General features: G+C 53.6%; 2 protein-coding genes across 2 annotated transcripts; both read right to left on the reverse strand.

Annotated features, from left to right (window-relative positions):
- Window positions 1–2532: 2532 nt before the first annotated feature.
- On the reverse strand, window positions 2533–2992 carry LOC114233575 (histone H2B type 1-M-like). Its single transcript, XM_054711936.1, has one exon. The coding sequence runs from the start codon at window positions 2955–2957 to the stop codon at window positions 2577–2579; it is 381 nt and encodes a 126-aa protein (XP_054567911.1). The 5' UTR covers window positions 2958–2992; the 3' UTR covers window positions 2533–2576.
- Window positions 2993–4068: 1076 nt separating this feature from the next.
- On the reverse strand, window positions 4069–4846 carry H1-4 (H1.4 linker histone, cluster member). The gene has a single exon (XM_054711913.1). The coding sequence runs from the start codon at window positions 4799–4801 to the stop codon at window positions 4145–4147; it is 657 nt and encodes a 218-aa protein (XP_054567888.1). The 5' UTR covers window positions 4802–4846; the 3' UTR covers window positions 4069–4144.
- Between the last annotated feature and the right edge of the window lie 9139 nt (window positions 4847–13985).

Here is a 13985-nt window from a genome sequence, read left to right on the forward strand (position 1 = left end):
TCCTCTCATTCAGACTTCTCTAGGCAAAGGTGGTCCATGGGAAATAATGAATTCCCAGTAAGTAGGCTTGTGACCGAAGTAAATTCTATTTCTATGATTGAAACAAGTAATAAAATGAAGCTAAAATAAAACACCGTGTTTGGGCTCCTCCTCTCAGGGAACGACCTTTTGGTGAATCGATGTGCAGGAGCCAGGAGGGGTTGGATTTGCATGGGAGAAACAGTCATTATTCCCCGGCAGATCAGACTTGTCGAACTTCGTAACTTCTGTGGGATGATTCACGTTTTCAGTTACTGTTTGCATTCACTTCTTCCCTGCATTCATCTCTGCCCTAACTGAAAAAGATAAAAGGCGTTTGTTTGTTAGGCGCCATTTTGCCACCTGCATTAGTATTGGCTACACAAGGAAGTAGATCCTCTTTACATTTGCTTGTTTCCCGTGCTATGAGGTATCTCTGCAGGGTCACCTACACGTTAGTCATTGTTAGCGTGAACAGATAATAACTCAGTTCATACTTAGAAGATGTTCCTGAAAAATATAGGCTCCGTGCTCCACACCCCACAACTACCCCTCTTGGGATGGTGTTCAAACACTTCAAAAGCTCATATTCTCTCCCCTCAGTTTTTGAGTTGCAGAGAATTGGCTACTCTGTTTTACATTTTAAGTCAGCGACTAAGGAAAATATAACCGGTAACAATTGCTAAATCCATAACAGATTGTCAGAACTGTTTTTAGGAGTTTCACATGAGCCCGGCCGTGGTGGCTCAGTGGTTGAGCGTTGACCTATGAACCAGGAGGTCATGGTTCAACTCCATGGTTAGGGCACATCCCCAGTGGGGTGTGTGCAGGAGGCAGCTCATCATTTCCATTTGGTTATTTTATTTATTTTTTATTGTGGTGTTCTGGAACCAAATTTTAAATATCTCTGAGCTCCATTTTCTTCTTTTTCAAATCTGTGTAGGCAAAAGGTGTGTTTTTGTTTTGTTTTGTTTTTACAGCTATTACAGTTAGTCACTGGGTCTTTTAATTGCCTTTTTACTCATTTTGAAATGAGCAAGAATAATCCCGATGACCCCCCACGTGTTTTGGCCAGCTCGCCCGGCAACTGTCTGTTGCTCTTGTTCTTGCCATGGTTTCCTGGCTCATAGTGTATTTGGTTTATTTTGGTTGTGATTTGATCTTGTGTCACGGGAGATTTCCCAAGGCCTAAAACATAGCTTTTTCCTTCAGGGAGGATTTGTATTTGCCTTTACCAGGTGGCTCAAGGGCTCAGAACCAGTGTGGGCTATCCCTAAACTCAGTTCTCAGCCTGGGTGAATCCCTGTGGCATTACTGCCAGGAACAAGTCAGCTGGGCCTTTAGTCCAAATCCTCCGTGGTGAAACCTGCCCTGCTGGGCCCCGGGGTTCAGGGCAGACTCTTCCTTGCAGCCATCAGTGTGATTGATTGTGTGTGTGTTTATTTCTAGTTCATCCTTACACCCTGAGGATGTAGCTTTTGCTCTGGTGCCCAGCTTCAGCGAGGTTTTTTTTTTTATCAGGTTCCCCATCATGGAGAGGCTTCATAAACCCCCCAAAGCAAAGCTCAGCTTTTTTGGGGGTGTCACAGGGGTCAGGCCCCTGGACTGGAGAGGTCCTTGCTTTCTTAGTGGCTCTCTTCATGGCTTTTAAGAATATTAAAAGTATTATTCTGGATTTCAATGGCACCCACTTGCCATTGTGGGGAAGGGGGGAAATTCTCCTTTCCCTCCTCTGGTTCTTTTGCTTCGAAAACAATCTTACCGGCAGAAAACAGATTAACACAATAAATGCACATCTAATGTCGTGCACACAGGGACCCCACCTACGTAAGTCAGACAGCGGCATCTGTGAGAGGTTTGGAGATAGAAAGGGCAACAAGGATACAAGACGTCCTGAGCTAGGGATGCGGTCTCGCACTTTGGGGGCTTCAAAGCCTTGGTTATTGCAGCCTCGGAAGAGCAGGTCCATAGAAGCTTGTCCCGCCCTAAAAACAGGCCAAGCAGGTTCTTGGGGATGCTCTTAAGGGCGAGGTCCCTAATTCAAGTTGCAGGTAATGGAGGGGTAGAACCCTCTCTTGTGCCCGAGGCTAACACATTGTTTTAAACCTTTCCTCAGCAACAGTGTTCTATATCGTGTCTTTTTTCTTTTTAAAGAAAAACTTTTTGAGGACAACTTGTCACAAAATATTGTACTGTGCTTTCGCGAGGGGTCTTCATCAAATCCCTGATCGATTCGGTCTGCACACGGGGATGGGAGCTGTACACCAGCAATGGCACTTTCAGGACCAATTAGTATTTCCTTGTGGTTCCGAATGGCTAACGGTTCTACAGAACTGTGCTCGTCTAACATCTACACAACTGGTGGCAGCTGTTCTTACTGCCGGGTAATTCCCAGATACTCCCCACACCTCTCCGCTAATAACATAACGATGCAGCTTTCAACTCACCGAGAAACCAGAGAATAGATTCCGAGTGAATGAATGGATTACAACTCATTTGTTGAAAGACTGGGTGGCTCTGAAAAGAGCCTTTGGGGTGAGGAGTCAGGCCGCGGCGCCTCACTTGGAGCTGGTGTACTTGGTGACGGCCTTGGTGCCCTCGGACACGGCGTGCTTGGCCAGCTCGCCGGGCAGCAGCAGGCGCACGGCCGTCTGGATCTCGCGGGACGTGATGGTCGAGCGCTTGTTGTAATGCGCCAGGCGCGACGCCTCGCCCGCGATGCGCTCGAAGATGTCGTTGACGAAGGAGTTCATGATGCCCATGGCCTTGGACGAGATGCCGGTGTCGGGGTGCACCTGCTTGAGCACCTTGTACACGTACACCGAGTAGCTCTCCTTGCGGCTGCGCTTGCGCTTCTTGCCGTCCTTCTTCTGCGCCTTGGTCACCGCCTTCTTGGAGCCCTTCTTGGCGGCGGGCGCCGACTTGGTTGGCTCGGGCATAACGGCGACAGATGTCTCGCGGGCTAACACTGGAGAAAATAATCCCTCTGCAGTGGCACGATTATTTATAGACGAAGCATTCAAATGAGGCTAGTAAGATTTCGATCCTGATTGGGTCATTCGTAGGTTGTCGTCACAAATGAGCATGTAAATAAACCTTTCGTTGTACCTTTTCATTGGCTGTTTGATTACTTGGGCCCAATCAGATGTTCCCCGGAGCTGCTGGAGCCCTGGGCCAGCGCTGGGCCGTGTACTTCAGATCCTGTGGGACTTCCTGACGACGCGCCAGCCGCAGGGTTGTGGGCGGAGGCCCCCTGCTGGCCGGTACGCCTCCTGGCAGCGTGTGGGGCGCGCGCCAGTGGACACCGAGCGACCGAGCTGACATCCCGGACGCGGGATCTGGCGCAAAGGCTGCGGCTGAAAAACGCAGTGTCGCGCGCCCGCGGCACTTAACCAAACCACGAGGCACTCAGCAACGTGTTGTGCGACACTGAAATCTAGCATCCTCAGTTCTGTCAGAGCTCCCATGTTTGGCCCCAGCCGGTGTGGCTCTGTGGATAGAGCGTGGGCCTGTGGACCCCAGGGTTTAGGGTGCGATACCTACCTCGGTTGCAGGCTCCTCTCCCACACAGGCCCTGGTCGGGGCACTTGCAGCAGGCAACCAATTCATGTTTCACTGTTCTTTTTCTTTCCTTAACACTCTTTGTTATTTGAACTACTTGGGCGTATCTTCCCCTTTATAACCACCCAGACGTCAATTCTAACTTTAACCTCTAGGTTAAATACATCTTAGGGATTTGCGCGCCTGTAGAGGTCGCTAGATACCTACAGTGATGGAGATGCAACACTTCGCCAGTGAGTGTCAGTGTGGGGCAACTTGTTTCCAAGTATCTTTGCGCTCTCCAGAGCAGACAAACCAGAACCAGGCCCAAAGCAGCCTCCCAGTCCCTGTCAAATCCAACCCCTCCTGACACTGTCACAGGCACCCAGACCCGATACCGCCCCATCCCCGGAAACTCCTTCCTCGGGAAACCTCCCTTCCCTGGAGCCACACCCATCGCCGCTGCTCCAGCCCAACAGGCACGACCACGACAAAGTGCAACAGCTCTTTCCCGGAGACCGTGGGTGGCTCTGAAAAGAGCCTTTGGGGTTGTGTTGTGTTGCTAACAGTCGGCCAAAGGGACTTCCTACTTCTTCTTGGCCGCCTTCTTGGGCTTGGCCGTCTTGGCCTTGGCGGCCTTCGGCTTGGCCGTCTTGGGTTTCACGGCTTTGGCCTTGGCGGGGCTCTTGGGCACCTTCCTGGGCTTGGCCGCTTTCGCCTTCTTGGGGCTTTTTGCCTTTTTGGCCCCAACAGCCGCCGCCGGCTTCTTGGCCTTCTTCGGGGTCTTCTTGGCGCTCTTCTTGGGGGTGGCCGTGCCCGCGGCCTTCTTGGTCTTCTTGGCCGCCCCCGCAGCCTTCTTGGCCTTGGCCGCGCCCGCCTTCTTGGCCTTGGGCTTGGCCTCGCCGGAGGCCGCCTTCTTGTTGAGCTTGAAGGAGCCCGAGGCGCCGGTGCCCTTGGTCTGCAGCAGGGTGCCCTTGCTCACCAGGCTCTTGAGGCCCAGCTTGATGCGGCTGTTGTTCTTGTCCACGTCGTAGCCCGCGGCCGCCAGCGCCTTCTTGAGCGCGGCCAGCGACACGCCGCTGCGCTCCTTGGAGGCGGCCACCGCCTTGGTGATGAGCTCGGACACGGGCGGCCCGGACGCCTTGCGCTTGGCGGCGCCGGCGGACTTGCGCGCCTTCTTCTTCACGGGAGCCTTCTCGGCGGGGGCCGGCGCGGCGGGGGCGGCGGGCGCGGTCTCGGACATGCTGCGGGCGGGCGTGGGAGCGAACTCGAGCCGGAAGAGCGACACTGGCCGGGACTCAGGCCGCGCCGCCGCGCCCGCGCGCTTATATAGGGCGGAGCTGCGCCGTGATTGGTGCGCTGTCCAGCCCGCCTCGCTGGCAGCTGCAGAGTGTCCTGTCGGATCCCGAGTTGTGTTTGTTACACCTCGAAAAATGCTCAAAATTTCAAAATCCCCTGCACCGAATTGCCCGGTTTTGCTCAGAAAGGGATCCCCAAAGTCTCAGGCTTCTCCCAGGGGTCCCGTTACGCGGGAACGACACACCTTTAGGCGAAAAACTAGCAATATTTCCCACCGTGCGCGTCAGATTTCAACTCTGAGAAACAAAACTTTCTATTTTCTGCGTAAATTATGCACCGATCTTTAACGGTGGAGTTTTCTGACCTCTCACATAGGATTCTCCAAGTGGTTAGGTTCTCATACATCCGAAAACCATGCCCCGGGGATGAAGATTTTTATTACAAATCTGCCCTTAAGTGAGGGAAGTAACACAGGCTCCTCGGAGAGTCCTGCCTATGGAGCCGAGGGCATTTGAGTTCATCGAGCTGGATTCCTTTAATGCCAAACGAATTATTGCCCATGAGGGGTCCCCTTCGGGAGCCCCGAGACATCAGTCTATGCGCCCACGGTTTTCTTTCTGCGGGCAGCACCCGCGATTTTAAACAATTCCTTACAATAATTCGTTCACCGTCTGCTCCCAAGGGTTGGGGGCGGGGCTGCTGGTTCCCTTCCCCTGGACAACTGCTCCAGGAGCTCAGATGCCTTCGATTCAGGGACTTGGGAGGGAAGGGGAGGCGAGACAGAGGGTGCACAGAAATGGGAAAAGGTTCCTTTGCACCTGACCCACAGGGGATGTCCACAGAGTCCCTGGCAGGGGAGGGGCACCTTGAGGAAGGTCTGCGGTCTTGCTGAGTTCTCTCAGCCCATACCTTAGGGCCCCATTGTAATACCCTATAGGTAGACTGGAAGTTCAAATGTTGGCCATAAAGGGACGTAAATCAGAAGTGGAGCTTGTAAGGCATCGGCTCCTATTGTTAGAGGAACCCAGGCCCCCTGATTTACTGAATAGCGGATCAAGAACGAGTCCACCCACCAGGTACGCTTCTGTCATGAGGATCGTGGCCCGATGCGTCCCCGGTGGTGCATAAAGAAGAAAACATGTTCCGCGGAGGATGGAATGACCGGCTTCATCTCCCATCCCAGGAGCAGAGTTTCCAGCGGCTCTGAAGACGTGGTTGGTTGTCTTTGCACAGTCTCTGAAGAGCGGTGTCCTTTGGGTAGCTGTCCAACACGGAAGTACAGTGGGCAGCGAACACCCAACCAAAGGAATTTTTCCAGCGATATGAACTGGGTGGACTTGTCTCTAGAAACTGCAAGCCAATGCCCTTGAGCAAAAAAACCCCCACCATTTTGGCCAGGGCCGGCATTGATATGATATTATTCCGTGGGTGTGACGGCTGGTTGTAACATGGGTTTGGGGCGATCACACTGATTTTTAGTTCTATTGCCCCATAGTTTCACACACAACAGACCCTACAGAGGATGTCCATAAAGTCCCGGGAAGTGCAGGTGCACGTTGAGAGACCTGCCTGCATTCTTGCTGATTTCTTTTGGCTGATGCTGGTGGATCACATTGCAATACACCAGTCCTACTGAAATAAAAACGAGAAGACAAATCTACAGGATGAAACATTCGTGAGATGTTGAAAAATCGCCTTATTTAAATTAATGCTGAATGTGGTACAAAAGTGATGTAAAATAGCAAAGGTTTAAAGCCTTCATGTCTAAGCAGTTTCAATGGGACCGGCTCATGCTCTTGAACAATAAGTATGCCCTGTGCCACATCCTATCTAATAAAGAGGGAATATGCTAATTGACCATCACTCCATCACAAAGATGGCTGCACCCACAGCTGAGGCCAAGTTTCCTTAAGAAGAGCTTAACGAGCAATCAGCAGGGACCTGAGGCTATGCCCTCCCCTGCCCCCGTGGGGCTTAACAGGGGACCTCAGGCTGCTCCCCCCACCACAGTGCCAGGCGGGTGGACCTCAGGCTGTGCCCCCAACCAGGTGGGGCTTGACAGGGGACCTCAGGCTGTGCCCCCCACCCAGCAGGGCTTGACAGGGGACCTCAAGGTGCACCCCCAGTGCTGGGTCGGGGGAACTCAGGCCGCATCCCCGCCCAGTGGGGCTTGATGGGGGACCTCAAGGCATGCCCCCCGCCCCTGTCTGGGCTGGGGGACCTCAGGCCACGCCCCCATCCTGGCGCCGGGTCAGGGGACCTGAGGCTACTCCCCCTGCCCGGCAGGGCTTGACAAGGGTGGGACTGGCTGGGTCTGGGTCTAGCCCAATGGGGTGGAGGGCCGGCCGGGTCTGGGTCTCACGTGATTTTGAGGTGCATGTGGGTGGGCAGGGACTTGACTCTGGGTCCCGTGGTGAGCCCCAGACTCTGACAGGAGGAAGGTTTTCATATACATTTTACTAATTTTCTTTCATCTCTGACACTTATATTTAGAGAAAGGGCAAATAGCAATATTAAATTATTTCCTCTAATTAACCCCCTTTTAATGTGCACAAATTTCGTGCACCAGGCCACTAGTCTATCTATATAAAAGGCTAATATGCTAAGTGTCCTTCCCTCTGTCCTACCACTTGTTGTGACGCACACTGACCACCAGAGGGCAGATGCTCAATGCAGGAGCTGCCGGGACCACACAGAGAAATGCCACTGCAGACGGACCTGGTGCCCACTAAGCAGCACTCGGCTTCCCCCAAGTGGGACACAGGCCCCACCACTACCCAGAGTGACACCCCACCAAGTCGCACCCGAGGCTGCCCGGACCCCATGGTGAATTTGTGCACATTGAAAAGAAATTAATTAGAAGAAATATTTTAATGTCACTATTTGCCCTTTCTCTATAATAGAGTGTCAACCAAATTCATGATTGACAATGACAGATGGAAACAAGCGTGGGATTGGCGCCCGCGAGAGCTTTATATGTGTCGCGAATGCGCAAATCAACTTAGCCTTTTATAGATATAGAACATGATTTGTCAGGTCCAGCCTGACGATTGAACCGGGCTGAGGTAGGGAGGTGGGATTTGAGAAGAGAAAGAAAGACAGGACAGCGGGATTCGGGAGGTCCACAAACTGTCAGTGAGCTCTGGCGACTTTTATTAGTAATACAGTGCTTTTTATACATAAGACACTAAGCAGGGAATCACTCACAAGGAAAACATTCTTTGTTTCTCTAAAATCACTACTGGAGGGATAAGTTGAAGGACAGGTCTCTTGTGACAATAAATCTCACTAGTTGGGTACATATTTCTTGGTAAGCCATGAAAGTAGCTGTTATCCTACTGATAGCAGTCATATAAACAAACCCTGGGAAAGCTCTGTAGGCAGGGGCTGCTCTCGTTATACTGATTAGTTGCCATCCAAACAGGCCTGGGAAATCTGTGCAGGTGGGTGTCAGCCTTGCTAGACCCTACAGGTGCAAGGACCGTGTCAGCTTACAGCCCGTTCCCCACAATGATTGCTTAATTAGACCTGCTTTCTGACGTAGCTACTTTTTCCAGCCCAGTGAAGCACCCCAACTTCTCTTCCAGGTAATTGTCAGCAGCACAGCAGTAAATATCAACACAAAGCAGATTATTACTGTAGATCATGCAGGGAGAACAAAGCGTAAAATATTTAACTGCAGCAGTGTTTGACTCTATTCTGCGCAGTGAGAAAACCTGAAGTCATTTTCAAGGTCCACCATTTCCTTCTTCTTTTCAGTCGGGTCAAGTTTCTAAGCTTTCTAAATCTCCGTTTTCCGACTAATGAAAAGAAAATAGGATCCCACCGAGTCTCCTATCTACCTACTCCAGGACCTCTGTGAGGATCAAATGAGATGAGGCACTGGGAAAATGCTTCACAGACATTTGGTTACAGTGTGAAATGTTTGCACCTGGCTCTAAAGCAAGTCGTGTTCCTGGGCTGAAGAAACTCCAAGGAGGCTATCATTGCTAGAGAGAGGAAGCCAGGCTTTGCTACATGACGTCATTACCCGGGAGGTCGAACACTTAGCATACTAGCCTTTTACAGATATAGATATTTTTATTAATTTCAGAGAGGAAGGGAGAGGGAGACAGAAACATCAATGATGAGAGAGAAACATGGAGCGGCTGCCCTCTCCTGCACACCCCACCCTGGGGATGGAGCCCACAACCCGGGCATGTGCCCTGACTGGGAATCGAACCATGACCTCCTGGTTCAGAGGTCGACGCTTAACCCCTGAGCCACGCCGAACGGGCCAGATTGCTTCTTCTCTCTGTGGAGAGGACCCAGGTGCCGATGATCTTACTGGTGTTTGACCAGAAAATTCCATCCTGGTTGATGGAGAGGTTTTACCTGCAGTCACCTTGGGTAGGAAGTGTAGGCTTTGTATGTTGGGCTTTTAGTGATGCAGAAGACCAAGGAAACACCAAGCACGCTTCCTAGAGAAAGGGAGGGACCCCGCTTATTAACACCAGTGGAACCCGGGAATAATTTCCACATCAGAGTGAAGAGACACGGAGAGGGCTTCCCTTTGTATAACCTTCTGGGGTCTTTGTCTGGCAGATGTGGTTCCGCCCCCCTTCGTGGGCTTACAGGAAGGCGCCCAGGTGTTGGGGGTCCCCAGGCCACATCCGATGATCTGTCCTGGGGCCAGCGATAACACCCCCCCCCCAGGGCAGTGCATTGTTCCGGTTTTTATGGCCTGAGGCGCCTTGCAAGGCCAGTTTCCTCCTCATTAGCATGAGGGCACCATTGGGCCTGTGTGTTTTAACAATCGATGTGCAGATTTCAGTCTTGTTCCAGATGATTCTGAACCAGTATCTCCAGTTGGTCTCAGAATCTCAATATTTATCAAGTTCCTCAGGGGCCCACCCAGCTCGGGGAATGACTGCCACGCTCACTGGCGGTGGCGACAGGCCGTGGGGTGAGCGTGTGGATTTCCGGACCTGCCTGTGAGATCTCCCCAACGACGTGGACACCCGATATGACCGGATGGGGCGGCAGCAACCGAATCCTCACGTCCACATATTCCTACCTGTCGGGGCTCCATCGGGCTACGGAGTACGGACCCGAGCGGCCACGGGCGGAGGACTGGGCCTGGCTGCTCGTCGACAACTGGAATCCCTAGCACAGTGTCTCCACTTCTGGTCCCAGGTGGCCACGCTTAACAAAAACCACCCTTTCCCACTGTGGCCGGTGTGGCTCAGTGGATAGAGCTTCAGCCCATGGACCGAATTCGACTCTGGTCAAGGACACATACCTCGGTGGCAGGCTTGATCCCGGCCCTGGTCGGGGAGTGGGCAGGGGGCAAACCTCTCCCATTGAGGTTTCTCTCTCTGTCTTTCCCCCGCCCAGTCTCTCTAAAATAAATAAATGATGAATGAATGGGAAACACATCCTCCGGGGAGGATTAACAACAACAAATCACAACTGCACTGCGAGCTCTCTGCATCGTTAGTTAGTGAGTCGATGTGACAGACCCTGCTTTGCACCTTCCCCCTCCTTCCTCAGGACGCCGGGGGCTCACGCAGGTGCGGAGGCTGCGCTAGGAGTTGCCTCCAGGATCCCAGCTCGCATCCGTCTGACCTCGAAGCTCGGGCTGTCACGACCAGTGTTTTTCAGATTGGAGGTCGAAAACAATCATGCAGGTTGGGAAGTCAGATTAGTGGCAGCAGGACGGAAAGAGCTAGAAGAGGGTCTAACATATGGACCTGGTAACGAAAAAAAACACACAAAAACCATTGAAACCTGTAAAGAATTTTTGTGAGTTTATTTGAGCCAAACTGTCGACATATGCCGGGAAGCAGAACCTCAACGAATTGAGATGATGCTCCGGAGAATGGAGGGTTACATCTGTATTTATACATTGCAATCAAAGGAAAGGACATAGGGGAGTTACATGAAATCCATTGGTGATAGACTAGGGAGGTGGGAGAAAGCAAAGCTGGGAAATCTCTGGGATAGGGGAAAAGTGAAATGATGATGGATACAGGATACTTTAACGTAATTAACAGTTGACAATTAACTTGATAACAATAACAATGAGGGAATGTCCCGGTGCCATTTGTTGTGCCCTGAGGGGCCCGGGGTAAAAAGGAAGTTACAAGTTACCCAGACATCTCACAGATATGTTATCTTAGAGGCAAAAAGGCAAATGGCTCAGTCAAGATCTAAGCTAATCTTTGTCAAGGAAAATATTGGCCTAGGACATGACTACCCACTATAACCTGTTTGTAGTTAAATATTTAATTTTCAAACTATCTTTTGTGGTTATTTTACGTCTGAGAATGTAAGACTGCCACGCAGGCCTCCCCTGAGCTTGTCAGGTTAGCATGTGGCTCCTTTTGTCCACAGACCTTAGCCCGGCCGGCGGGCCTCCGTGGTTGAGGGTTGACTTTTGAGGCAGCTGATCAGTGATTCTCTCTCATCATGGATGTTTCTCTTTCTCTCTCCGATCCTCTCTGAAATCCATAATATATAAAATAAAGTGAAGGACGGTGCTTACATGTATTTTAAAATGAAATGTCAGTGACCTGCGAAGCTTGAGTTCCTGGGGGGAGCTCTGTAGAGTGCAGCCGTCACTGCGCTGGCTCAACGCAGGGGGCGCTATCCAGGGCCTTGGTCTCCAGCATCAAAGGGCTGTCCTGCCCGGACTCCCTCCTCAGTCCCCCCGGGGTGGGAGCCCGGGGGTGGGAGCCCGGGGGTGGGAGCCCGGGGGGGGGGTGGGAGCTGGGAGTGGGAGCCCGGGGGTGGGAGCCCGGGGTGGTCCTCGCCTGGGGACAGGCGCCTCCTCGGGACTTTTTCGGGAGGAGTGCTCGCTCTCCTGGCTTTCGGCGTGGGCCTGGGACACTCTTTTTAAAAGCGGGGATATCTGTGAATGTAAAAACTGTCTCCTTTTTATTTAACTCAACAACCAAAATTGTGAGTTACCACTCATGTATGGAGCCCAATTAACTGATGAACAGGGTGGATCCAGAGACAGGAAGCATGGAACAGAGTGTGGGTGGGTGGGAGGTAAGACCTTGTGTGCAGAGACACATCACCCATAGACATAGACAGTGGGGTGGTGGGGGTCTGGGGCAGGAGGTGAGGGCCTGGGGCAGGAGGTGGGGGCCTGGGGCAGGAGGTGGGGGCCTGGGGAAGGAGGTGGGGTCTTGGGGCAGGTGGTGGGGGCCTGGAGCAGGAGGTGAGGGCTTGGGGCAGGAGGTGGGGTCCTGGGGCAGGTGGTGGGGGCCTGGGGCTGGAGGTGGGGGCCTGGGGAAGGAGATGAGGGCCTGGGGCAGGAGGTGGGGGCCTGGGGCAGGAGGTGAGGGCCTGGGGCAGGAGGTGGGGGCCTGGGGCAGGAGGTGGGGGCCTGGGGAAGGAGGTGGGGTCTTGGGGCAGGTGGTGGGGGCCTGGGCCAGGAGGTGGGGGCCTGGGCCAGGAGGTGGGGGCCTGGGGCAGGAGGTGGGGGCCTGGGAGCCTGGGCGGGTCCTCCCTCAGGGAGAGAAGCAGCTTTCCTCCCGGCTCATCGCCAAGCAACCCCAGCAAGTCACTGGAGCCTTGGTTCTGGGCTCGGGGTGGGAAGAGGGTCAGGGAGGGCCTCCCGGGGCAGAGGACATGGCAGCAACAGTGTGGGGCACGTTGGGGCGATGGGACAGGGGCGTATCTGCTCCAAGCGTGTCCTAGGCTTCCTCACACACATGTGGGAATGCAGCAGCTGGGAACCAAGGCAGACATGTCTGTAGCAGCTACAGGTAGGAGCGTGGGACTTACATCCCTGGGAGCTGAGAGAGGACCCTCCCAGGTGGGTAAAAAGGCACAATATTGTCACCCAACATGTGTGCAGGAGAGAGACCCTGCCCCCCACAGACCCACTCACAGAGGGAGAGGGAGAGAGAGAGGGAGACCCTATGCTGGGCAGGACCCGAGTGTGGAAGGCAGTCCTGTGCTGGTAAATATATAACTGGCTCCCTGGGGCGGGCGGGGGATCCTGCTCTGTAGCATTGTGATTCCCATGGTACAAACGAGGCCACGGGGCCCATTTCCGGCTCCCAGCCAGACCCCGAGCACAGTAGAAGGAAAGGAGTGGGGGGTCACGTAGATTTTCCCTGGAGGCCCCAGAGGACGAAGGTATGCACACGCACAAACCACACATGTGTTTGCGACCTCACACAAGACCCACGGATGGGACCCCGTCTCTTGCTCCACACAGGCAGGGACTGAGCTAAGGAAGTGGGAGCTACTTCCCGAGCTCCGCCCGCCCTCACTCCCTCACCCCACAGGGCCTGTTCCCCCGGCGCTTCTCCATGGCCTTCTTCCGCTTTCGTCTCCCTGCCACGGTGGCTCAGGACCTGGCGGGGCAATTCCACGTCCAGGGAGTCACGCTGAGCAGAACCCAGAGTGGGCAGCGTGGGGGGCACCTGTCCTGGGGTCCCTGCTTTCGGGAAGGAGGCTCAGCCCGGCTGGCGGCGCTCAGTGTTTGAGCGTCCACCTACGAACCAGGAGGTCAAGGTTCCATTCCAGGTCAAGGGCACATGCCCAGGCTCGATCCCCAGTGTGGGGCGTGCAGGAGGCAGCCAATGAGTGATTGTCATCATTGATGTTTCTCTTTCTCTCTCTCTCTCTCTCTCTCTCTCTCCTCCTCTCTGAAATCAATAAAAAAATATATTAAAAATAGTTTAAGAGTAGAAAGAAAGGAAGGAGGCTCTGCTGAGTTTGAAACACTCCACGGGGCGGCTGCGTCTGCACTGGGCACCTGGGCACCTGGTGGGAGGCGGGCAGCTGCGTCCAGGGCCTTTCCCACCCTGCCTGCCAGGCCGTGCTCCAGGCGCTGCCTCCCCCGTGGGGGCCGCTGACCCAGAAGCAGGGGGCGCTCTGGTGTAGCACAAAGGGTTCCGTCAGTCTCGGTGGGTGGGCAGATCTGTGAAATCCCACCGTCCTCTCCTCTCACGTCTCCTCCTGTTTGCTCTCCCTCCCCCGGGCACCACTTCCTTTGCCCACGGCAGGCTGGTGTTGGAAAGTCACCACTTTCATTCCCGCTGCTCTTCAGAGTTCCACACAGTTCCTACGCGGGACCCTTGTTCATTCGGTGACGGTGTTGCCGCATCACACGGAGCTGGGAGGAG

Source organism: Eptesicus fuscus, chromosome 22, assembly GCF_027574615.1.
Source record: "Eptesicus fuscus isolate TK198812 chromosome 22, DD_ASM_mEF_20220401, whole genome shotgun sequence".
NCBI lineage: Eukaryota > Metazoa > Chordata > Mammalia > Chiroptera > Vespertilionidae > Eptesicus > Eptesicus fuscus.